The sequence below is a fragment of the Tarenaya hassleriana genome, unplaced genomic scaffold (genome assembly GCF_000463585.1).
Source record: "Tarenaya hassleriana unplaced genomic scaffold, ASM46358v1 Cleome82, whole genome shotgun sequence".
NCBI classification, from domain to species: domain Eukaryota; kingdom Viridiplantae; phylum Streptophyta; class Magnoliopsida; order Brassicales; family Cleomaceae; genus Tarenaya; species Tarenaya hassleriana.
In genome coordinates this window covers 370,477-394,393 of record NW_010970652.1, presented here as the reverse complement: position 1 = coordinate 394,393, position 23,917 = coordinate 370,477, and the positions used below count along the sequence as shown (strand labels likewise).

Here is a 23,917-nt window from a genome sequence, read left to right as displayed (position 1 = left end):
AATGTCCTCGGTAGTGTGTCAACTCATCCGGGTCGTCAAACCGAGGTAAGAAGGCTCATGCCTCTCCTTTACTCATGTTTGCCATCTGAAAACGGCCTCTTCATCTGATCGAACTTTCCATGTTTTAAGTTTCAGAGATCTTTCCCAGCCTCAATCCCGCCATTGGAGCCACCAGAGGAAGCCATAGCAACGCTGGTCTCGATGGGTTTTGACAGGAACGCAGCAAGACAGGCTCTGGTCCAAACCAGAAACGATGTCAATGCAGCCACCAACGCCCTTCTCGAAGCACAGTCCCACTAACTGGGAAAAGGCTGGTCTCTATAATTTTAATGGCGAGAATTCAAGAACAGCGCGATTGATTTCCCCACGTGAGAGAGATCACGAGCAAGAAGACAGATGATCTCTGCCTTCACCAAAAAGCTGATACGTTACCGCCATCCACATGGTCGGGCTAAAGATTTGACAGTTCCTTTGGTATCAAAGTTTTAGGACAAAGTGCATAAGTTGTGTAGCAGATGTGCAGTCTTTGCCTTTTCATAGTTGGAAGAAAATGTCGAGAATCTTTTTATACTCTGGCCACATATCCTCAAGGCTAATAAGCAATTTCTGAAGCTGTCAGTGTTTACGACCGTACGGTATATTCTGGTTACAACTTGCTTAATCCAGCTAATCCAATCTTGAGGTGCTTATGCATTGATGAAATTGGAAAAAATTTTGCTGGAAAAAAAAACTACATCGTCTGCGTACAAACCATTTACACACGTGCAAGATGCTCTGGATTCCATATGTATATTCAAGACTTCAGACAAGATTCTGAAAATGGTTAGCCGGGGCTTGAAGCCATGCACTCGGACCCGAAGCAGGGGATGCGGACACGATGTAGGAGCCAAAGCTTTAGCTTGCATTTTCATCCACGGAGTATACGGGTCTCTGCCAATTCTTTGTCTTTTTTGGATCATCTGTTAAAGTCAGATCCGTCTCGTATTCTTTAAATGTATTGAAGAATGTCTTGGCACCCATCATGATAAGCCTTTCCACCATGAACAACTGGTAATTGTTCTCTATTACGGGATCCAGAATCTGGCTGAAGTTTGATGAATAAGCCAGTTTGTACCTGTAGTAACGAATTACAGTAACGGCAATGTCAAAACTCCCGCTCACGGAGCAATCTATATAGTGCCACCAACTATAGTTGCGAAGTCATGAAGCAAACCTACCATCTTGTGAGTGCATCTACATATATATTACATCAGTATACATACATATATACATATATATGTATATGCATATATATATGCACAGACCTTTGAATCTTAAAGTTGAGCAGCTTGGCTAAGTACCTTTCCTGACACTAATATGTCCATTCCATTTTCTGATGGACTTTCAATAACCAAATTATGAAGCATGATCTAAGACAAAACCAGAAAGACTTTTCATGAATTCGGTAACTACCTGACAGCAAGAGGTGAGAAGAATCCAGGCGTTCTCTCATTCGAAGCAATAAAAAGAGTCCGCCCAGGCGGGACCCACTTCCCGATCCTGCGAAGGATAAATTCGGGGCGTGTATCTCTGTCTAGATGCGGAAACAAGGTCCTTTCAACACCAAACCTGTCCTTTCTGGTTTTCAGCTTGTCACCTCGACGAACATGGATAGCATCAAAATCTCCGAGTTGTGTTCTGATCTGTGAAACCAAGCAGCTAAATGTCTCAAACAGACAACAATCTCAGAAGACATTTGACAGACATTGTAAATAGCTCAAACGAAGAAGCATAATCATTTGCAACGAAGCTAGTTTGCAAGATCTACTAATAGTCACCTTTTCTGCTGCATCTCTCCATTTTGCCGCTGCCATTTTAGGGAGAAATGAATAAGGAAGCATAACAGCACTTCGATTGTATCGATCTTTACACTCCATGAACCTACACAGAAATGATCATCAACACCCAGAGAAGGATCTAGAAAAGCTTAAGTAGTATATGAATCAACTAAACAAAACAATAATCCGTGATTTTTGAACCGACTTCCTGTTCAATGGTTGGTATATAGCCAATTTCACCAGATGGGCCGATCATTTCTAACACAGAGGACAGTGCCAGGAAATAGAGATACTATCATGCAGAACCCCCCTGAAAAGAGTACAAAAGGAAATATAGGCATAACGACAGGAAACCAAAAAAGATTACCATGAAAGGGGACTAGCAGTTCGATTAATGAGCAAACGCTTTGAGTAGCGGCTATCATCTCTTAGCTCACGCCGGCTAACTCCTTGGACATACGCAATCCCTCGTTCTCCTAACTTCATACTCGTCGATAGCACGATATGCCACGTCCTTGAGTCGTCCAATATCACGGGTATCTTCTCAGATATGAGATCAATATCATACAAAGACTCCATTGCACAAGAGCTTCCTTCCCAACTAGACAACGCAATGGAGAGGATCTTGTGTGAAAAAACATAATTCAACATTCCCAAGGTATTGCAAAAACCAAAGAAGTCAGGGATATCCATAGCTATAGATAAAATATAAACTCAACGTAACCGGCAGGGAAATGCTCGAGGGCACTCACCCATCTTCAGTAGTTTCATTAGCAGATCGATGGAGTATCCCTTTCTTATTGTGCATCGGGTTAATGCACATCCGAGAAGGCATCACAAAGGTCCTGCAATGTGAAAAAAGATCGTAAAAACATACTAGAAAACCAAATTCAAGTTCTTTCCTACACCTGACAGAGGCTAACAGCAATTTTAGATCCCCTGAACTGTTGTATATCATTATACAATGTTGTAGGAAATAAGACATAGCATCCAGTTAGTACATTACATAAGCTAACAACAGAACCAAAGACACTGTTATCACTCATGAAGCTTCAGCATTTTCGAACTACCATTTCATCCAAGAGGAGCATTCAATTCAGCAGGCTGAAACTTGCTCAGATACCTAAGAAATTAGTGTAATCGCAAAAAAAAAAAAAAAAAAAAAAAATCACCAGCTTCTCCCCTTTCTAATCCAAATAAAAATGGAGCTGAATTGCAAGCAAGAATTTACCAACTTCTCTAATGGAGACCTGAGGAAAATGCATATGAGCAAATCACCTGTTGAGAAACATGGCTTCCTCGAGGGCACACCTGAGGCTGGATTCCTGATGACCCAAACCCGCACACGTATCGCAGTACTTACCAGGACAATCAACTCGGTTTCCCCAATACAAGTACTTCTCCGACAAAGTATGTTGTCTCTTGCCACGAGGAGATCTCAAGAAATAATCAAACAGGGTTTTCTGATACGGCAAACCCAATCCGCCGGTGGAGATCACGGAAGACAAAAGGAGGAGCAAAGCGAAGAAAACTATACATAGAAGAACAAGACGTTGAGAGCCCGGAGCCGGTTTCGGCCTTAGGGCTTTGCTTATCGTCGCCATTGAAGATGCATAGGGAGCTCAGGAATCGTGAAGAAGATAAAGCAGAAGGTAGCGAGCGAGAGAGGAAAACCGAAAAAACAACAGATGGAGATCGATCGGATCTCAGGGGAGGGAGAGGAGTGTGGTCACGTGACATCACCGGCAAGTCACGTGACATGAGCTTACTCTTAAAAAAGAATTGAGTGCACCACACGTAAAGCTTTTCTTTGATATTTTACTTAAAATATTTATCCAATGCATACACACTGACACACCCTTGTCGTGTTTCTTGATATTCTCCGTCAATTTCTCACCTTTTTCAAGGGATCTGAAAACACACTCCCAGTATAGTTGTACATACATACACATATACATACATACATACATACATACACACAACCATAGAATATCACCATCATCACTAGACAGTGACACCATTCATATCGGAACATGTCTGCTTCTCTCTCCCTGTACAAAAAAAAAAAACCTCTTGAAACCACAAAAAATCCACCATTTCTCCCCCAACCTTCAAACTCAAATCATACAACCCAGACAGACAATCATACTAAACTACAACCTGGGCATTAACGATGTAGAGACCAAGCCAGATCGTTGCGATGTGATTGATAAGTTTATCTCCTGGTTTCCTTATGATGGGGATCATAATAAATTAGGGTTCTTGCCCTTTGCAAACAGAGAAAAGTTCTTTCATGCTCAGTCGCGTCTCTGAAACTGGATGGAGCTCTTAAGCTTTCTGAAATGTCCGAGAGGAGACACCGTGTAGGAGTCTGACGAAACCCAAGAAACTGAGCTTGCCGTCCGAATGTCTGATCCAGTCCTGGAGAACAATGTGAACTGGAACCGATGGCCCGAGCCCGAGTTCCTGCCACAACGAATTCGCCAAGTGTCAGAAACCCGTTTTCAGACACGAAAAACTGATATGCATACCATAACCAAGATTCCATCTTCACAAGATACCGATAACCAAGAATATAAAATCACTGCTTTATTGTAGCAGTTTGATTCATCATTCACAAGATACTTATCATCTGTGTAAATTACACGTTATAGTTCCGCAGGGGTAAAACCGTAAATCCACGGGAGAGACGGGGGCATACCGGAGCAAGTTCCTCGATCATAATAGGCCTGTTGCCGTCCTTCTCAAACAGCTCATAAGCCCTCCGTGCGTGTTCTTCCCATGTTTCCATTGCTTCCAGCTGATACACACTCAAGGCCGAAGCACAAAACTCTTCAAAGTCTAATTTCTTGTACTGAAGGCTACTAATCTGCGTCCAGACAAAAAGAATAGCATTACACCAATCACCAAACCCTAAATGACATGGATAGTTCATATACCATCAGATATGTCATAACCATTTTACCATGTTTACATAATCCAAGACTCTTGAATCCTTCATAGCCTCTGTTGAGCTCTTCAAGATCGCCTGAAATTCTTACAGTGTTAAGAATCATGGCGGAATCCTGCTAAAAAAAGGGAACAGATTGAAACAAGGCAGAGGACTTACGGTTTTGTAATTCTGCATTGAGATATATCCATTTTTGCTCGGTCCCAATAACGTAAATTGCTCCCGCAGATAAGCCAATTGTGAAACAGTTAGTGTTTTCGCCAGAGCCTTTGGAAACATGACAGAATCATTACAACCATTTTCAGCGATAGCATCCGAGTAAACATAATATACGTTAGCTGCTGAGAAACCCGACCCACCTGCAAAGCCGATTTCCTTAAAGAAGACGACATTATGTACACTCTGACGAGCTTATATATGATCATATCAGATGGTATCTTCACTTCATGAAAACCCATCAGCCATGGATGACCTAATCATAAGAACAATCATTCGACATATACGTCTAAATGGAGCAAATATAACTAAAAAGAAAGTTTCCTCACTTGGTTATAGAGAGACTTACTCAAAGCCTGGGCAGCAGTTAGTCTTTTACGGTAATCTTTGTGTAACAAACGTTTCACGAAATCTGTAGCATGAGGAGATAGTGACGGCCAAGGAGCTTCTACGAAATCGGGTTCCGCTTTAAGGACAGCACGGAAGATTCCGGATTCAGAGCGGGCCCAGAAGGGTCGGCTGCCGCAGAGAAGGATATAAGCTATCACTCCGATACTCCACATGTCTGCCTCAGTCCCGTAAGTCCGGTGTAGGACCTCCGGGGCTACATAATAAGCACTCCCTACAATGTCCTTCAACCTCTCATCTGCAGAAAATGGAAAAACCCGTCAAATTTTCCGTTTAACCTTGAGATGGAATACTACAGAGGAGAAACCACGTGTTATTAACATCTCTGACCTGGCTTCACATAGTCGGATAGTCCGAAATCAATGGCCTTCAAAGGAGAATTTTCATCCTTTGTAGTGAACAGAAAATTCTGTAAAGAAAGAGGAAAAAAAAAAGAGATCATAAAAGAATCTGCTATGGAAATGAAAAAACATCGCGAAAAATTGATGTAGAATCAGTAACTACCTCAGGCTTAAGGTCACGGTGGACGACACCTTGGAGATGAAAGTAGGAAACTACATTCAGAATCTGAACCATAACTCTTTTAGCATCTTCTTCCGAGTATTTTCCACCTCTAATTGCAACGAAGACAAAAACAGTCAACATAAAACACAGACATCGAACAGAAGATGAGTTGATAAGCTGAAGCAACAGTACCTTTGAAGTATCCTGTCCAAGAGTTCACCACCTTTGCATAACCTGACACGAGGGCAGATGTCAGAATCCAGAAGTAGAATGCAAGTTCATATAAGCTCTATTTTCCCGAGCCTAAAACTGGAAGGTGATGATGATAAGCTCGGGAAATCTGCGAGGTAGGGTATACGTACTCCATGACAACGTAGACGTTTTCGTCATCCTCATGCGCGTCATAGAACTGGACTAGATTCTTGTGACCAGTCAAAGCCCGCAAGATCTTCACTTCTCGTCGAACGTCCTCTATTGCAATTGCCGTGGTCATCTGCCAACGATATCATCCATAACGTTTAACTAATACAAACCACCGTTTAAGATACTCAGACAAGAAACTAACGGACAAAGGACTGTCTGAGGAACTCTGTTTCATCTATGTTCACACCAATTGTACAACAGCATCATCACCAGCCTATTCTCTCAGAGTTGTAAATTTTAGTGAATTATGTAATAACAGAGCATCAAAACACGTTCTGGCAACTACTAGAGCAGATAAATGAAGCACAACCAGAATGTCTGATCGTCCATATGTTGGACAACAGTTTGCGCAAAACATCCAAAGAAAATACAAAAAATCAGAAACAGCTGGACTAAGACCAGAAATGAGCATTGATCATAAAACAAGAGATAAAGAACGAACCTTTGATTTGGGAATCACTTTGACGGCCACATCTTGGCCTTTCAAGCTTCCCTTTTTCGCAGTCGCGGAGCAAGTGTACCCAAAATGGCCGCGACCCAACTCGTCGTTGATCTCGTAGTGCGAACCGAACTGCTTCGAGAAGCCGAAATTCTTGTCCAGACCGATCTCCTCGCACTCGCTCCCTTCAGGGATCGAGGCCTCGTTGGGCCTGATGGAGCCGTGCCGACGCGCCAACAGGGCGCGTATGTGCTTCGCCGGCGACGGAGGAGGGAAGGGACGCTTGAAGATGCGGAAAGGGGTGGAGCTCACACTCGAGGATACCGCCGGTGAGGTCTTGAAGAGGCTCGGTAAGGGGCTTGGGCTGTAGAACGGAAAGCGGGAGGATTTCGGCGGTGCCTCCTCAGCCTCGCCGGAGATGGCGAGTGCGAGACTCTTTGATTGGTGCTCGATGGGTTTTGCGTGGCAGAGACCCATGAGAGGAGATGAATCGAGAATTCAATGCCGAAACCAACAGGGAGACGAATCCAGATGAACACCACACAAAAATATGATCGGAGAATCAGTCAGATACTGAGGAGGGAAAAACCCAGGTTCTTCTCCAGAAACCCAGAAAGGAACACGCGGTAAATTTTCCCGGGAAAGAAACAAAAATTTTCCCAGGAAACAGAACCCAATACCCAAAACACCACAAATCAGGAAAGGAAAGGCAATTCGACTTTACAGCACATGGAAATGCAAGATCAGAAGAATACAAGAAGAAAACACACCCCAAATCGGGCAGATTGCAAGAGAAGATGTTTCTGGGACAAAGGAGGAGAGAAGAGGACGAGGAAGACGAAGAAAGGAAACGAATTTCACTCCAACAAGAAGTAAAGCAGAGACACTAGAGGAAGTAAAGCAAAAGCAAAGCGTCTACGAATAAAGGTAGAGAGAGAGAGGAAGAAGAAGAAGCTTGTAAAAAGAAAAGATGATCAGCTCAGTAGCACCAAGAAAAAAGAAAAAAGGAGAATCAAAAGTAAGAAATCTGACATTTTTTTAATTATTTGTTTCTTTTTTATTTTAACAACGTATATTTCATTCCTTTATCTCTCTCTTTTTGTTAATGGGATTAAGATGTTGTTTGGTTGCTAAGAAAGAGGGAGAAAGTGTCTTTCTTTTTCTTGCTTCATCATAATAATAATGGAAGTGGGGTTTTGTGGTTTTCAGTCTTTCCCATATTGCTGCTCTTCCATATAAAATATCATTTGCATTTCCACCTTATTTTTTTAATTTAATCAAATAAAAATCAATCAGCCTTTTTTTATATGGTTGGTCTGACCCATGTCATGAATGTGTATATTATATGATAAAAATGAAAGAAATATGAAACTGGTGTGTTGAAGTTGTTCGTAGATATTGAAATTTGCTTTATGTGGTTTTCCAACTTTGACCAACTTTCTGGGCATTTTGTGGGCCGTGACAACATATGCACGTATTTGCATGAAGACCCTAAAACGTATAGGATTTAATACGTATACGTATGTATAAGCATTTAATTTTTTTAATAAGTGTATATATATAGTTTAATTGAACTAAATCATATCTAACTGTATATGAACTCAATTAGAAAATTTTAAAAAAACTGAATAAAAGTTTAAAATAATACTTTTAACTGAAAGACAAATACAAAATAAAATTGACTATAAAATCTAATATAAAAATCGAGCGCGTATAAATTTAAATAAATAAATAAAAATAGATAAACGAAATCCAAACTCGAAATATGTGAATGGCATCGGTAATGTTATAAAGAAATACCGAGAAATGAAAGGTTTAAGAAATGAAAGGTTAGTCGATGACAAAATCTAGACAGTATAATCATATAAATAAATAAATAAATAAATCATGTTGGTATGGAATTATCCATGATTGCATGTAATGACGCACCACTAATTTTCTTGACCGTGAAGGAATAAATACTCTAAGCCTAAAGAATAATGCAGCAGTTGAATGTCATATGATTGGATGAAAATCTTTTTTTCCCCAACTTTGTTTCCTTGTACATACATACATACATACACACACACATATATATATATATATATAATGACGTTCTTATTCAAATGTTATTAATCACAATAAGTTAATAACCATCGCGTCTATGACATTTTTATGAATCTGTTATTTTTGTATTTGATTTTATCGATTTTATAAAAATTATATATATCTAATTTCTATTTTGATTTTTTTATTAAACAATATTATATATTTAATTAATTTAATTTTAAAAACGTACTATATTTGCATTTACATTTATATACAATTCAATTGGAATATGATCATACATTATTTTTTATTAGGTTTGATTCAATTTTATATACTAGAATCATCAATGATTATATATAATTTTCGATAAATGACATAGAAAATCATTCCCACCAAAAAGGAAGATTGGGTAAATATAAAACCCTAAACCCTGGTCCTTTCAATTACATGATTATTTTTTTTTACCATTTCCTCTTTTTCTCCAATTTATAAAAACATGATGATAAAGACATGCGTACTGTCGATACATATATATATATATAGAGAGAGAGAGAGATCAGTAGTCGTAACTGTATAATAGAGTTTTCTCTCTCTTAGTGTCCCATGCATGTTCATGCCACGTCCACTTTTTCTTTGATAATTATTTACCTAATATTCGCACACACTGTCACGCACACATATCTCTATATACATGTAACGTTTATGGACTCACACACACATGTGTATATATGTATGATATATGAGAGATGAGATATGATATAAATATTTGATAAGACACAAATATATTTAGATGACTTGTTTTCAAAATTAGAGTAACGTATATGCTGATATACATATATTATTGTAAATAATATTTCAAAATCAAAATCTATATTTTCCTCCGATCACATATTCATTTTTCTATTTCAACATATATACATGTAATTTATATATTCTCAGACATATATATATATGGTTTGAGACTTTGAGTAGTCATTTTCGACTAGAGATGTCAAAATGGATCGGATTATACGGATCGACTCAATCCGATCCACTTATAAACCCAAATGGCTAATTTTTTAAAACGGGTTAAATGAGTTTAAGCCCATTAAATTTATGAGTTAAATGGTTAACCCATTAAACTCATTATATATTTAGTTAAAATTAAACTCATTTTATAACTAATTAAAATTGTTATATTTAGATATATAAAAATTAATATATATAGATATTTATATACATACATATATATATATATGAATTAAATCGAAATATTTGGTATCGTTTTCGAATCAAATTGTACCGAAAAATTCGGTTTTGTTTTCGAATCGAATCGTATCGAAAAACTCAGTACTCTTCTGAATCGAATCGTACCGAAAAACTCGGTGTCCTTTCCGAATCGAATCGTGATGGAAAATTCGAATCGTATAAAAAACTCAGTACCGTTCCGAATCGAAACGTACCCAAAAACTCGGTGTCGTTTTCGCATCGAATCGTGCCGAAAAACTCGGTGTCGTTTTTCGATACCGTTCCGAATCGAATCGTATCAAAAATCTATATCATACCGGAAAACTCGACACCGTTTCTGAATCGAATTGTATTGAAAAAATCGTTGTCGTTTTCGAACCGGACCATTCAAAAAATCTAAACGACAATATTTTTAAAACATCGAATCGAATTTAAAAAATCAAAAAATCTGATTTTTTTTAAAGAAATGTATAATTTTTTTTATAAACTATCGAATATAATATAATATCCGATTTTATATATATTTTTATTGAATCGATAAATCGAATCCATTGAATAGTTATACATCATATGTATAAGTAATTTGTGAATATATAAATGGATTTATATGGTTTATACAGGTTTAATGGGTCGATCCAACTCAACCCACTATTATTAACGGGTCGATCCAACCCAACCCGTTTATCCTTCAAATTCAAATGGGTTGGGCCAACCCAATTGACATCCGTATTTTCGACATTCCGGAATGGCTGTTATGGAACCTAAATTACTCTTATATTTTGTACACTCTATACAAATTTTTATTCCAATGAAAATGATGTGGTCTAAAAAAAAAGGTTGTGATGTTCAATATTTTTTTTTGGTAAGGTTGATGTTCAAAATTTATTAGTGTGCGTGTACATAAAAGAACTTTATACATTCAATAATTTTCTTTTATGTTGGAATGAAACGTTACATCTCGTTTTTAAAAAGTATCTATGCACAGAGATGTAAACCATATATTATATATGTAATATGTATAGTATGCAAAATTGGAAATATGAAAATATAATAGATAATTATTTTTATTACCCCATTTTTAAGTTTTGCTTTGTGGTTGGCGATAGGCCCGGTCCACTATGACATTGGGCTTAAATCCGAACCGAACCGGGTCCGGTTCAAATCAATTGGGTCGGCTTTGCATATGCGGGGCTTGCAATAAAGGCCCCTATTTTGTCTCCTCGATTTTGAACTGATTCGCATCTTCACTGTCAATATGCGATTCGTTTTTACAGTTGAACTCATTATTTTTCTAAAAATTGAGGTCTACCGACCATACATGTATATACGTATTTGTATTTTTTTTTTCTGGGTTTGAAAATTTGAAATAAAAAAAATACTTGATGATATGTAACACCACCCATCGAGCTGTCATTTTGCTGTAATAATATAAGTCTTTTTATTTTATAAGAAAACCATTTATATATCTATCATTCCGGGGCTCACAATCTTTGCTTCACTATAAGAATAGTCTCGGCAAAAAAAAAAAAAAAAAAAAAAAAAACTTTGTTAGTTTCACAATTACTTGGTTGACAAGTTGACATCTGTTCCTTTACTGGGATTTTATTATATATATATATATATATATATATATATTTTTTTTTTTTCTGCATCCATTTCGATTCAGATTTTTAGTGAATTTTTTTTTTGTTAAAGATTTTTAGTGAATTTTTGTTATTCTTCAACCATCTCCGCTGCTGCAGACGCTGTCGGGACCAGGTAGCATCCCTTTCTCTCGTCTCTGTCCCTTTGTTCATTCCTTTGGTTCGATGGGGCGATTTTGTTTCGGCTGTGGTATTCGTGTCCGATCTGATGGCATTTTCTCTTGTCCTGAGGTGGAGACACTGATGATTGCGAGATCTGTTCGAATTCGGGTTCATTATCCGGGTCGATTTCTCCTTCTAGGTTAACACTCCCGAGCGTCTTAATCTCAATGAGCGAGTAATTTTGTGTTTCCGGTTTTGGGCTTTGATGAATTTCGAACAAGGGCAAGTTCGATCTCTGAATTCAGAATTGACCCTCTGGGTTTAGGGTTTTGGTTCGGGCGATGAACTGTCCGTGACTTGCTCTAGAAATTCCAACTCTACAAAATTGTCGATCTTGGGTGTCGTTTAGATTCTGAAATGTTCCTGAGCCGATCTTGCAAGCTGTCACCCATAATTTTTAACATATATTTATTATGATATTCGGACATGGAATTGTTAATGCTGTTTCTTTGCAGTATCCTTCTTAGTTCTTGCATGTACAGCTCACTAAGAGCCAAGTTGTCATTTTGGCTACTGTCTGAAACTCTGAGTGATTATCGCTGTCTATCTGGTTGACTAAATGTACTGTATACATCGGCGTGAAGTGCACAGAAAGGGAGTAACTTGGTAAAACTTTTGTCGTAAAATACGGGAACTTGAAAATTTGGAGATGCTCATATTCTCTCCGCATCTGTTTGGTGTTCTCAGTTCGAATCCCAAAATTTTTGTTAGGTGTTCATGGATTGCCAGAGTCATGGATATTTTCTCCTGTCTGAGGTTTTAGCATGAGATTTTTTTTGCTTGCGTGCACTGATTCCCGTCGAATCCATGCTGCTTTATGTTACTGTTTCCTGCTTCTGCTTCTACAACTCCTCGACTTTCCACGAGTTAATGTTTCCTTCTTTCTTTCAGGTGAGTTTCTTACATGTTTTTCACTTCTTAAGATCGGTTTATGGATGAGTGCTCTTGGAGTATGCGGGGTTTTCAGTTGCATTTGTAGTTTGTTGATAAAGATTCTCCTGCTTGTCTGGGGCTCTGAGTTATGGTATGGCATTGCCCGGTAACCTCCATCATCAAGAATCTCCTCTCGAGTTGTTGATATTGGATGAAGACTGCAGCACAGTAGTCAGGAGATGGGAAGATCTGGACAGCGACATCTTAGTGAGGATTTTCCAGAGATTTAGCATATTTGAGTTGACATCGGGATTAGCTCATGTTTGTAGAGGATGGAGAGCGGCTTGTTGTGATCCCATACTGTGGAAAACACTCGATCTTTCGTTTATGAGATCTCATTTCATCAAAATCCCTTTGGAGCCTTAACGCCGCTCTGATGAGACGCTGACTCGGCTCCTTAAACTCTCCATGAACCTTAGCTCGGGAAGCACCACTACCCTCATCTTTCATTTCAACCTGTTTGTGAGTGATGACCAACTTACTTACACCGCCGAAAGGTAATGCCCTTTCTCTCTCTCGTCCCTATCCTTTTCCGCATTTCATGATCTCGGTTATTTGAGTACCTTCCAGATCAACAACCCCTTTCTTGGTTTAAGAAGCAAGTCTGAAACCGAGGTTGCTCCATGCTTGGATTGTGTATTTTCTGAAATGGGTTTGACCACCGTTCAGGGCAAGTAACTCGGATCATGATCTTATGCATTGCAGGAGCCCGGGCCTGAAACGGTTAGTTCTCCCGGCTTGGAACAGAATAAAGAAGACGGGGATATGCAAGGCGATACGCATATGGAAAGATCTGGAGTCGTTAACGATGCCAAGCATCGCAAACCCTCCATACCTAATGGCGGAGATCGCCAAGAACTGCAAGAACTTCACCGAGCTCAAGATCATGGGCCCGTTCGATCCATTGTTTGCGAACACGCTCATCTCCCTCCTGCCGGGGCTGCGGGTTCTCAGCCTCAGGTGCTCTTCCATAAACCGAGACGCCCTCGTGGCGATACTCGACGGGCTACCGGACCTGGAAGTGCTAAACATCTCGCATTCCTACATCGTGGAGCCGGCGAGGGGGACCCGCCAGCAGCAGCAGCAGAGAAGGGTGGTGAGGGAGCTGGACGAGACGATACGCGACAAGGGAAGGAGGCTGAAGAGGATGGTGACGTGTATGGAGGTGGAGACTTGCGTCATGTGCCAGAGGACTGAGAGGGACGAAGGGATCTTGAGATGGTACAAGTACGAGGACGGGCTGTGGATGGCTGACGAAGTGAGTTCACTTCATCTCTGTTAGCTTTTTTTTTGTTTTGTTTTGTTGTTCTTGTGGCTTTCCACTCTCTTTCTGTCTGTGTGTACGTATATACGGCAATAAGAAGAAAACGTATTCCGATGTTCCATGTCTTTATCCTGTCCGAATAATTAAATAGATCGTTGTTTCCATAACAGCATTTAAATATTTTTTTCATTCACGTATATCTTTGCAGTTAGAAACTTTCTCTACTCTGTTTTATTCACTTTTTTTTATGCTCCAAATAAGACGCCTTCGAATATCCAATTATTTAAATTAGGGAAAATCTCAAAAAAAAAACATCCAGCTTATCGATTTTGATAAAAAAAAATGATTTTTTTATTTTATCAAATAAACATTAAATTTTTTAAGTTTGACAAAATAAACACTTAATTCTTCTACGATTGTCAAAATAAACAAAATTACTGATGTGGAGATGCAATCATATCAGATTATTTTACTTAGTTTTTTTTTACAAAAAAATTTATATATTTTTTTGGATCACTAAAAAAAATATTTTTTTTATAATCGCATAAAAATTCATATATTTTTTAGATCACTTAAAAAATTCAGTGGTTTTTAGATTCGTTTAAAAAGTTTAATTTTTATTTGATAAAAAAGAAAATTTGATATTTTTTTGTCAAAATTAAAATTTTCAATATTTTTTTGGGATTTTCTTTTTAAATTATTTCAACTTGATGAAATCAAATTCTCTCGACATTCGGAAAAAAATTCAATCTTCCAATTTTTTTATAGACTCACCTCTCTAAATTCTTGAAATTTTCTTAAAACTAAGGTGTTGAATGGCAAAGGGTTTTGAGAGTTTTTGGATTTTAAAAACTCAAAAAATTATCAATCAAGTTTTTAAAATTTGGTTTTCCTAAAAACCAGGAAAACCACTTTATGGAAAGAATTGAACTAAAAACTAAAAGCTATATTTTTTTAGATTTACAAATCTATAAAAACCAAAAGCCAAAAACCAAAAACTAAATCCAAAAACTCAAAATAAAAACCCCATCCATTCAACACCTAAATCTCTTACTTTATTTAATTCAATTGTCAAATCATTCGAGCTTTGTTTGTCGGTATAATATCTAACTTGTTGTCGTGCCGTTTTATTCCTCTTTGACTCTTGAGATTCAATGATCTAATTATATTCGCCGTTTTTCTTATCCATAATTTCAAATGAAGGCTCAAAACCGAAGTTTTCTGTGGACCTCACCTTCTCTCAAATGGCGACAGGAGCGAGGGAGGGGGAAAAAAAATCCAGAACCAGGCTGCCAATCAACGGATACTGAGATGGCGGTTTCTCCGATTCATCTCCAGGTTCCTTCTGCTTGTTCGCTTCCTCCATCTTCTCCGTTCGGATCACTCGCTCCTTCTCTGCGCGCTTTTCCTGCTGCTTCGTCGATTCGAGTGTCCAGAAACTTGGATTCCTCTGTACGGATTCGCTTCAGTCGTCGGTCCTCGATCGTCAGATACGACGATCACGGCGGAGAAGACGAAGAAGACGGCGGAGATGAGGATTGGAGCTTCGAGGAAGCGGTGGAACTCTTCAACAGGCGGGATTACTACAGATGCCACGACGCGCTCGAGGCTCTGTGGATCCGAGCAGAGGAGCCTCCTCGAACCCTAATTCACGGGATTCTTCAGTGCGCCGTCGGATTCCACCACCTCTTCAATCACGTAATCTCTCTCTCTCTCTCTGTGTATATAGTGCTTCCTTTTGATCTTATAGAGTCTACATATACATATATACATGTCCGTGTTTCCGCAGAACCATAAAGGAGCAATGATGGAACTGGGAGAAGGGATCTGTAAGCTGAGGAAGATGAACTTCAACAACGGACCGTTTCACGATTTCGAGCAAGAAGTGTCCGCCGTTCTGAACTTCGTCTACCAAACGCAGCTCGAACTGGCCGCCTGTAAGTTCGTTCGTTTCCACGAGACTGAAGATGCGATTCAATATCGGTAACTCGATGATTGACGTTGATTAGGTTCAGAAGACATGTGTTTGGCGATGGACCAATCGGACAGGTCGTATCAACTTCTCGGAGGTTATGCAGCCGGACAGAACGTGTATCGGCTAGAGACCGTTGTCGACTTCAACAATGGAATGTCCGAAACAACTTCAATCGTGTTCCGTCCTCCGGGTTCTTCTTCCTCCGCCTCATCTGAGCCTCCTCACGTTAAGCTCCCGACCCTCGATGCCTCGGAGGATCATCTCTCTGCTTTTGCAGGTACCTGGAGCTTTTGAGAATCCAAGACCAGTTCATAGAAATAGCCGTTAGATTTGTATCTGCAGTATATATACACACACACACGCTCAGAGATTTGATTTGCTGATACAAATGTCTGATGCAAACTACAACATGAAAGGGATAACATTCTTGTCGGAACAACCAGTTGACCAAAAACAGTTTTAAAACTCCATGAATGAAATTAGAACAGCAACTAGGAATATTACATAGTATTAGCAGGTTTCTCCGCACATCACTTGGCCATCATAACCTTGACGAACTCCTCGTAGTTTATCTGGCCATCACCGTCGACATCGGCCTCCCTAATCATCTCGTCGACTTCTTCATCGGTGAGTTTCTCGCCGAGGTTTGTCATGACATGGCGGAGCTCAGCTGCTGAGATGAAACCGTTCTGGTCTTTGTCAAAGACCCGGAAAGCCTCCTTGAGTTCTTCCTCGGAATCGGTGTCCTTCATCTTCCTGGCCATGAGGTTCAAGAACTCGGGGAAGTCGATGGTTCCGTTTCCGTCGGCGTCCACCTCATTGATCATGTCCTGGAGCTCTGCCTCCGTTGGGTTCTGCCCAAGGGAACGCATCACAGTCCCAAGCTCCTTTGTGGTAATGCAACCTGCAAAATGTCAACCATTGTTGTTGTAAACTCAGCATTATGTTTTCACTTGTTTAAGACCGACAAATTGGGGATTCACAATTGGATCACCTCCGAAAACAATGGAATCAAAGCAAATAGGGAAAGTTTGGAAAGATTTGAATCAAAGTAGAAAAAAGAAACAAACAGAGTATTGAATAGATGAAATCTCCACAAAAAAATCTATTCACTGATACCATATTGAATTCTCTCTAGAATTCAACGACGGAGGAAAGAATTTGGAAAGATTTTTTTTATTGGATTAATATGAAAACGATGTATACTAACACTAAGCCAAATTACTCCTAATACGCCAACACATACTCTAATAACATCCGGCATACTACACAGACAAACGTCCTTGCAAAAACTCAAGTCCTGATGTACGCAGAACTCAAACAGGACGTAAGTGGAAACCATAGTTACCCAATTAGCGATACTGCAAATCCTCCTCACTGTCGGTTTTGTACAGCATTTGGCAGAACAATAAACAATATACGACTTAGATATAACTAAGCCTCGTCCAAAACTCTCAAGGGATGGCAATCTGATCAGGCCGTGACCAAGGGAAATCTAGCACTAGTATCATCCGATGGAATCTTGCGGAAACATCAACAACCGTTCATTAAAACGAAGAGAAATCAAAACGGGAATAGCAGACGTCTGGAAGATTAAATGGATAAACCACCGTTTTTTTTTTCTTTCAAATTCGATCGACTATATCATCCGAACTCAAATCCTAAAACACGATATGGTCCGGCGTTCAGATGCCGAAACATCACCTCAAAAAAAGAATCCGGAGCTAGAAACAATGAAATACAGACCCGTATCCATCGATATGAACACAGATCAAAGGCCAGCGTATCGTACGAATACGAAACCGAGATCTAAGACAAACGGTGTACCTATCATCACTCGTATAGATAAAAAAAACATCTAAGAGACCAGAATCTCCGAGGTAGCGTGCAGAGGAGGGATGAACATACCGTCTCCATCCTTGTCGAATAAGCTGAAGGCTTCCTTGAACTCGGAGATCTGGTCATCGGTGAGCTGATCCGCCATTGCTTTCTCTTACTTCTTTTTCGAAAACCTACAGCGTTCGAATTTTCTCAAATCGAGAAACGAGAGAGAGGAAAAAATAAGAGCGAGATCGAGAGAGAAGTTCTTCTCGCCCAAGAGCTTCGCGTTTTTTGCCCCGAAGTCGGTCTGGAGGCGTTTTATCAACGCGATTTGAATGCACATTCTCCTTTTTGCCCTCGTGTACTCCCCTTAATTCACATTCATGCCATCAAGCTTTTTAAAAAAAAAAGTTGACAGGAAATGGATCACACGTTCACGCGGTCTCTACGCGGAACGTTGACTGCCACGTCAGCTTTCTCACTGGGTCTTTTCCGATTCTCCCTCAACCCATTTCTATTAACATTACCTATTTTCGTAATATAAAAATAAAAACAAATTGACTTTTCCTTTTTTAATCCACTTGATAGGAAAATATTCATATTGTTAGATTCAATCTTACCCCATATTGAAATATGTAATTGGTATATATACAAGGTAAGTCCATAGATTTGAGATGTTTAAAAAAATAAATGTTCTACATCCATCACGGTTAATTACAAAAAATAGGTGGTTAAATTTAACTTTGAAAAAATTAATGATAAATAGAATTATTACAGGTTTTTGTTCATGTTCTTGTAAATTTACGCTTTGAATCTTGGACACGTCGTGAGAAATTTCAAAGTCAACGAGAAGAAATATAGCAATTACAACCTAAAAACCCGACAAAAAAAAAAGTCGCATAATTTAATTCATCATGAAAAGACCAATCGTTTCCGGCAGGCGTCAAACGGGAGTGAGGCGCTGCCACGGCGGCGGTGGCGGCCTCCTCCGCCGTTCTATCCAGAACGATTCTCCAATGTACACTTTTTAGGGTTTTGAGATCTGGGTACGAGTCCAGTACCTTCCCCAGCAAGCTATCAAGCAAAGCTGTTCCACACGGTGATTCCGGTCCGAATTCCAAATCGGGTACGGACAGAGCTAGGTTTCGGGTTTGGCCATGATTGAGCCTCGGAAAATGGCGAAGACAAGGATCGAGATTGAAGCGTTTCATGAGCTTTTGAGGTATATAGTAAGATAGAGGCAGACAACCGTAAATACGGGTGGCTGCAGTTTACATCTCTTAAAACCAGCTCTTGAGCTCTTACTTCAACTACAAGCCCAGCCAGTGCAGCAGAAAGCACGTCCCAGTCTCCTGTTTGTCCTATAACCGTAGAGAATGCAGTTGCAGAGTAGAAACCCACCAAGAGGAAGAACACTTTCATGGGAAGATCCTTCTTTGTCTCCTGAATTTTCACCGTTAGGTGGCGGCCTCCTCCGCCGCAATAAACCGCCGGAGCCGGGGAGGAGAAGTCGCCGGAGAGTTCACGAACAGTCTCGTTGATGAGATCACGACAGATGTGGTCCTGAAGAGCCAAGCCGATCCTCCCCACTTCGCGTCTCTGTCCCCACGCCACGTCATCGCAGACCTGGATGACGCTATCCACCATGCTCGTCCTCGGCTTCCGTACGACAGGTCCGCTTGTCTTGGGCATGACGATGTTGGGTTTGACTAAACCGACATTGAAATCGGTTTTGATCAGATGTATGCTGCTGCTGTTGTCGGTTTTGTCTTCTTTGGTCGTGTCCTTTTCTGGTTCTCCCTGCTGGCTTAAGACATCTCCTGCGTCATTGTGGTCGAACCGAACCGGGTTGGATTATAATTTAGATGAAATATTAATTCTTTAATCAATATGTATTATATATAATACTAGCATTTTGATTTTTTTTTTTTTGGGTTTCATGTTTGACAAGTATATATATATATATATATATATGTGTGCATGTAGTACATGATGAAAGAGTATATATGTGTGTGTGTATATATATATAATATGTGTAGTTAGGAGTAAGTGTAAAGATATTTGGTGTAATTGGATGAGACAACGGAAGACAAAGAAGGCCTCGAAACCAAAAGCTGTTAAAAATACTCCCAACATGCTTTTTTTTTTTATGCCTAAACCACTTTCACATCCTCTACTCAAAAGGAATTTTGATCTTATTTAAGATTAACTGCATCCCTAATCCACTAAAACATATATGGGTTCCACCGTTAGTTTGACCTCCTTTGACTTGGTGATATACATATATATATATATATATATATATGTATATGTAGTTTTAGAAATTAGAATATAACATTCGGAATGTTAAGTTAATACTTTTTTTGGTAATCAGATATCATGTTCCCGAAACCCAAATTAATCCCGAAATCGGGAGCAAACTATATAATTAGAATTATATTCTTCTTTCTAATATGAGGCTCGAATTCGGGTATCACACATTGTGTTCCCATTTTATCTGCTGAGTTACCCAAAAAATTAGGTGAAGTTAATACTTATGTGGTAAAGCTCAATGATGAGGGAAGAAGAAGGCCAAAGAGACGTAAAAAGGTGAAGTATGTTGTTGTCTTCCACTATGGCAATGCCCCTCCCTCCCACTCTCACGCTCCTACGCTCTTTACTTGTTAGATTCGGATCAAAAAACACTAATCTAATCATGAAATCTCAATCAGCTGTTTTTTTTTGTCAGTGTTCAGTGATTCTGTCGGATAGTGATGGAAGGAGGAGATGAAACATTGTTTGTTTTCTGAAAATGTTAAGAGAAACTCACCGGCGTCGGAGGGTTTGAAACGACGAGGCTCCGTCGGTGGAGGGAGTTTCTGGCTGTGGAGGAAAGTGGTTTTTATAGCGTCTATGGTTCTCCTGAGCTCCTCCAGGTCACGATCGCACTTCTCCAACGCCCCCACCAGATTCATCCTCTCCGCCTCTCCCTCTCCCCGTCTCTCCGGCGGCGCCTGGCTCGCTTTCTCCGCCGGTGCAGCGCAAACCACCGTCCTCTGTTCTCGCTTCTTAGATCCTGCGACACAAGGAAAATCGTCTGATATATGAGCAAACGGAGAGAGAGAGAGAGAGAGAGAAGAGGGGAGAGAGAGAGAGAGACCGAAGGTGAGGGATTTCCGGGGGTTGCGGAAGAGGAGGTGGAAGAAACTAGGGAGGCAACCGACGTCGGAGACGGCCGCGGACTTGGAGGTTCTCCGGCGAGGATGAGGGTTTTCGCGCCATGAGGAGGAAGGAGAAAGCAAGTTCACTCCTTTCTTAGTGCTATTAGCACCCTTCATATCTGCACTCCCTCACTCTTCCTTCTCTCTCTCAAAACACAAACGTAATTCGCATCACACCACTCTCTCTCTCTCTCTCTCTCTCCCAACGGTAAGATAAATTCCAACTTTTTTTTTATCGGGTGGGTAGAGTGATTGAGGGAATTGCTTTTTCTTTTGGTTTACGTTATTTTTTGTTTTTTAACTTTAGGCTTCTGGTCCAAAGGGCACATGCCATAAAGGAAAATTTAACCAAAGCTCGCCATCATTCCTTACCAGACATTATCATTTCTTTTCTCTTTCTTCCATTCCTCCTTTTTTTTACAAGCTTGAACGTTAGATTTGGTTTACAGACTTAGCCCCAGATTTAGTTCTTGTAAACAACCGCAGTTAAATTAGTAACAACAACCATTTAAAATGGTGACAATAAAAGGGAATGGCATTCATTATAACCCCCCCCCTCTCTCTCTCTCTCTCGTCTGCTTTCACTTTTACTTGTCTTTCTAAAGACAAAAGAGCACTACTCCCCTTAAGGGCATATTTCTGATTTCTTGTCATGTCAGGACTCCAGACAAGGAGTTCTCAAAGCATTTGTCTCTTTTCTTTTTCCTAATAGAAGATTATTTGGTCGTAATGTGTGTTTAAACATGCTAACCTATGCTCTAATATACCCTTTGCTGCTTCTTCTTCTTCTTTTCTTTCTTTGCCCACCACAATAAGCTTGAATTCATTGTTCATATGGCAGGAGACCCGTCTACACTAACTCGATCAAAGCCAAACCCGAATCATATTTTCAGTGACCCCGGAAAAACCTATTTATATACACAAGAGTTGACTAGTTGAGTCCCTCCATACTCGAAAAACGAAACAAGCAGAGGCTCTTTCGAGGAAGAAGAAGATACCAATGTAACCACGGCCAATTCACTCCACGGAACTAACCTGGCTCTTTTTATGTCTGCAGATCTTTCCAGACATTGAAGTCTGTAGTTGAGCTGTTGTATTGCATATCACTGTCTTGGCAACCGATAATGAAAGTGCTACGCAAAGGGTCGACGTTGATCAGAGCGTGGGCAGTTCCACTCGGACTAGCTGCAACAGCTACTTCGTCCTCACCGATTATCACTTCTCCAAAGCCTTTATCCACCTTATGATTCTCCAGCTGCAATTCATTTGCGCGCGCGCACACACACACATATATATATGAAGAATTATCAGGTTGACAGAGGTTAATCTATTCGGAACATGGTTAGGGTTAAAATCATGCCGGGCATAGCCAGTTCAAGCAGAGAAAGATGTTGAATTCATGACGAGGTTAATTTATTCGGAACATGAGAGGCTCAAAGAGGAAGACCCCTTAAATATGTACTGCAGTAATGTGAAGTTAAGGGGTAGACAGGCTACTAGCACTGATCTCGTCTCGTCTTCTACAATTTGAATGAGAAAGATGTCATGCCAAGCATAGCCAGTTTCAATTCCCCGAATATCTAGAGGAGCTAATCTGTTTATGTCTATCTAGCACAGTAATATCGACAAGCAGTTGACTAGTAGCCAGATAGCCGTTGCTTTTCATTTTGGTCATAAGTCCTATGTATACAGAGAGGTGATAGTTCAGACCAGAAGTTTCGATAATCCTTGGGATATGGCAAACAGTGCAGAGGCCATGATAGGGACGAGAGATTTACCCTGAATTTTGTCTTAGCTCCCCAGATGACAAAAGTCTCGTTACAGGTATAGTGTCTATGGTTTCCCCTCATTTCACCAGGCCGGATCTCACCGACATGAATAGAAGCACACGAGCCAGCTCCTCCTGCAGACAAGCAGACAACGAAACTCAGCCCCCCTGTAAGAGAAATATGGATTCCATCCAGCGTTTGATAACAAGGATTGGCAGCTAGGGACAATAGCTCATGGAACACACAACTATCCTTAGAGATAGGGAAGAACCCTCATATGATTACCCTTCGAAAATGTGGCTGATAACAAGGACTGGCAGCTGGGAAATTACAGAATTCGTGGTTGATTTCCTTTTTATTATGATTACCCTTCGAAAATGTCGCAATCAGGACTGGGAATAACCACAATATCGATCAAACGTATGCCAATTTCCCTAAGTTTTGTGGCAACTACATGATTACAAGCTGAAATTTCCTCACTTTAATCTCCTACAAGAACATGAACAATAGCCCGAGAGAGAGAGAGAGAGAGAGAGAGAGAGAGACAAACCCTTGATCCCAGAGTTACGAGCAAGGGAAACGGGATTAAGCAACCAGCCCCGATCGTCTTTTCGAATGGGGGAGGTCGACGAAGACGCAAACCGGACCAGATTGGCCTTGTTGTCTTCGTCGCCGGCGATTCCGCCGCCGTTGGAGTTACTTTGCACGGTCGATTTCCGATGGGAAGAAGGAGACGCGTAATGCGAGGAGTGCTGCAACCTGAGAGAGATCCAGGTGAGCAACACGAACAAGGTGAGGAGAAGAGGAAACGCTTGAGGCTTCTTCAATAGATGAATCAGAGATGACAGGCTCTGGTTCTCGATCAGACCTCTTCTAGGGTTCGCCATGTTCGGAATCCGTCTTATCCTCTTCAAGACATTCTCTTTTGTCTCGCTCTATTCTTCAGTTTGTCTTTTGCTCTGCGTTATGTACGTTTCCTGCGTTGTTCCATTTATTTTCCATTCCTTTTGAACCAACGCATAGAAAGTTAATTTGTTGATTAATGCCGAAACATTGGCTAATTAATCAATGATTATGTCATAAGCAGAGATCAATGTGGGTTCAGCAGAGAGACGGATATACACATTCCACATTTAGT

The 23,917-nt window shown here is 40.1% G+C and overlaps 7 protein-coding genes and 1 pseudogene across 8 annotated transcripts in view; 3 read left to right on the top strand and 5 right to left on the bottom strand.

Annotated features, from left to right (window-relative positions):
* The window catches only part of LOC104803258 (rhomboid-like protein 20), a 3,022-nt gene extending 2,411 nt beyond the window's left edge, over positions 1-611 (top strand). The window contains exons 8-9 of one of the 2 annotated variants that reach the window (XM_010527167.1): positions 1-45; positions 136-611. In XM_010527167.1, coding sequence (XP_010525469.1) covers positions 1-45; positions 136-300 — 210 coding nt within the window. In that variant the 3' untranslated portion in view covers positions 301-611. Of the gene's footprint in view, positions 46-129 lie in introns of both variants that reach the window. The other variant, XM_010527166.2, reaches the window with a different exon arrangement.
* Positions 582-3,561, bottom strand: LOC104803259. The gene is made up of 6 exons (XM_010527168.2): positions 3,096-3,561; positions 2,570-2,662; positions 2,185-2,418; positions 1,818-1,920; positions 1,453-1,682; positions 582-1,114 (listed from the first exon to the last, which is right to left on the bottom strand). The coding sequence occupies exons 1-6, from the start codon at positions 3,419-3,421 to the stop codon at positions 895-897; spliced, it is 1,206 nt and encodes a 401-aa protein (XP_010525470.1). The 5' UTR covers positions 3,422-3,561; the 3' UTR covers positions 582-894.
* Positions 3,562-3,790: 229 nt separating this feature from the next.
* On the bottom strand, positions 3,791-7,729 carry LOC104803257 (CDPK-related kinase 1-like). The gene is made up of 11 exons (XM_010527165.2): positions 6,761-7,729; positions 6,258-6,388; positions 6,088-6,129; positions 5,896-6,004; positions 5,722-5,800; positions 5,333-5,629; positions 5,127-5,239; positions 4,927-5,034; positions 4,783-4,845; positions 4,519-4,686; positions 3,791-4,283 (listed from the first exon to the last, which is right to left on the bottom strand). The coding sequence occupies exons 1-11, from the start codon at positions 7,232-7,234 to the stop codon at positions 4,146-4,148; spliced, it is 1,722 nt and encodes a 573-aa protein (XP_010525467.1). The 5' UTR covers positions 7,235-7,729; the 3' UTR covers positions 3,791-4,145.
* Positions 7,730-11,776: 4,047 nt separating this feature from the next.
* On the top strand, positions 11,777-14,208 carry LOC104803256 (annotated as a pseudogene).
* A 924-nt stretch (positions 14,209-15,132) lies between these two features.
* LOC104803254 lies at positions 15,133-16,489 on the top strand. Its single transcript, XM_010527162.2, has 3 exons — positions 15,133-15,712; positions 15,804-15,951; positions 16,024-16,489. Exons 1-3 carry the CDS (start codon positions 15,212-15,214, stop codon positions 16,281-16,283), a joined length of 909 nt encoding a protein of 302 aa, XP_010525464.1. The 5' UTR covers positions 15,133-15,211; the 3' UTR covers positions 16,284-16,489.
* Positions 16,358-18,110, bottom strand: LOC104803255 (calmodulin-7). The gene is made up of 2 exons (XM_010527164.2): positions 17,898-18,110; positions 16,358-16,893 (listed from the first exon to the last, which is right to left on the bottom strand). Exons 1-2 carry the CDS (start codon positions 17,971-17,973, stop codon positions 16,520-16,522), a joined length of 450 nt encoding a protein of 149 aa, XP_010525466.1. The 5' UTR covers positions 17,974-18,110; the 3' UTR covers positions 16,358-16,519.
* Positions 18,111-18,634: 524 nt separating this feature from the next.
* On the bottom strand, positions 18,635-21,303 carry LOC104803305. Its single transcript, XM_010527226.2, has 4 exons — positions 20,950-21,303; positions 20,620-20,865; positions 19,280-19,630; positions 18,635-18,793 (listed from the first exon to the last, which is right to left on the bottom strand). The coding sequence occupies exons 1-4, from the start codon at positions 21,125-21,127 to the stop codon at positions 18,723-18,725; spliced, it is 846 nt and encodes a 281-aa protein (XP_010525528.2). The 5' UTR covers positions 21,128-21,303; the 3' UTR covers positions 18,635-18,722.
* Positions 21,304-21,822: 519 nt separating this feature from the next.
* On the bottom strand, positions 21,823-23,831 carry LOC104803253. The gene is made up of 3 exons (XM_010527161.2): positions 23,330-23,831; positions 22,789-22,913; positions 21,823-22,265 (listed from the first exon to the last, which is right to left on the bottom strand). Exons 1-3 carry the CDS (start codon positions 23,664-23,666, stop codon positions 22,056-22,058), a joined length of 672 nt encoding a protein of 223 aa, XP_010525463.1. The 5' UTR covers positions 23,667-23,831; the 3' UTR covers positions 21,823-22,055.
* Between the last annotated feature and the right edge of the window lie 86 nt (positions 23,832-23,917).

Excerpts from the sequence above, each read along its gene's own strand:
- LOC104803255 (XM_010527164.2), bottom strand. The coding sequence starts at position 17,973 with ATGGCGGATCAGCTCACCGATGACCAGATCTCCGAGTTCAAGGAAGCC. Across the intron at positions 16,894-17,897 it reads ATTCGACAAGGATGGAGACG|GTTGCATTACCACAAAGGAG; the intron begins GTATGTTCATCC and ends GACATTTTGCAG.
- LOC104803259 (XM_010527168.2), bottom strand. The coding sequence starts at position 3,421 with ATGGCGACGATAAGCAAAGCCCTAAGGCCGAAACCGGCTCCGGGCTCT. Across the intron at positions 2,419-2,569 it reads AATGAAACTACTGAAGATGG|TTGGGAAGGAAGCTCTTGTG; the intron begins GTGAGTGCCCTC and ends TGCGTTGTCTAG. Across the intron at positions 1,683-1,817 it reads GGAGAGATGCAGCAGAAAAG|ATCAGAACACAACTCGGAGA; the intron begins GTGACTATTAGT and ends TTGGTTTCACAG.
- LOC104803253 (XM_010527161.2), bottom strand. The coding sequence starts at position 23,666 with ATGGCGAACCCTAGAAGAGGTCTGATCGAGAACCAGAGCCTGTCATCT. Across the intron at positions 22,914-23,329 it reads TCGTAACTCTGGGATCAAGG|GAGGAGCTGGCTCGTGTGCT; the intron begins GTTTGTCTCTCT and ends GCTTGTCTGCAG. Across the intron at positions 22,266-22,788 it reads GAGCTAAGACAAAATTCAGG|CTGGAGAATCATAAGGTGGA; the intron begins GTAAATCTCTCG and ends AATGAATTGCAG.
- LOC104803254 (XM_010527162.2), top strand. The coding sequence starts at position 15,212 with ATGAAGGCTCAAAACCGAAGTTTTCTGTGGACCTCACCTTCTCTCAAA. Across the intron at positions 15,713-15,803 it reads TCCACCACCTCTTCAATCAC|AACCATAAAGGAGCAATGAT; the intron begins GTAATCTCTCTC and ends GTGTTTCCGCAG. Across the intron at positions 15,952-16,023 it reads GCAGCTCGAACTGGCCGCCT|GTTCAGAAGACATGTGTTTG; the intron begins GTAAGTTCGTTC and ends GACGTTGATTAG.
- LOC104803257 (XM_010527165.2), bottom strand. The coding sequence starts at position 7,234 with ATGGGTCTCTGCCACGCAAAACCCATCGAGCACCAATCAAAGAGTCTC. Across the intron at positions 5,630-5,721 it reads ATCCGACTATGTGAAGCCAG|ATGAGAGGTTGAAGGACATT; the intron begins GTCAGAGATGTT and ends CATTTTCTGCAG. Across the intron at positions 4,846-4,926 it reads CAATGCAGAATTACAAAACC|GCGATCTTGAAGAGCTCAAC; the intron begins GTAAGTCCTCTG and ends TAAGAATTTCAG.
- LOC104803305 (XM_010527226.2), bottom strand. The coding sequence starts at position 21,127 with ATGAAGGGTGCTAATAGCACTAAGAAAGGAGTGAACTTGCTTTCTCCT. Across the intron at positions 20,866-20,949 it reads CCGGAAATCCCTCACCTTCG|GATCTAAGAAGCGAGAACAG; the intron begins GTCTCTCTCTCT and ends CTTGTGTCGCAG. Across the intron at positions 18,794-19,279 it reads GGTTTATTGCGGCGGAGGAG|GCCGCCACCGCCGCCGTGGC; the intron begins GCCGCCACCTAA and ends ACGGCGGAGGAG.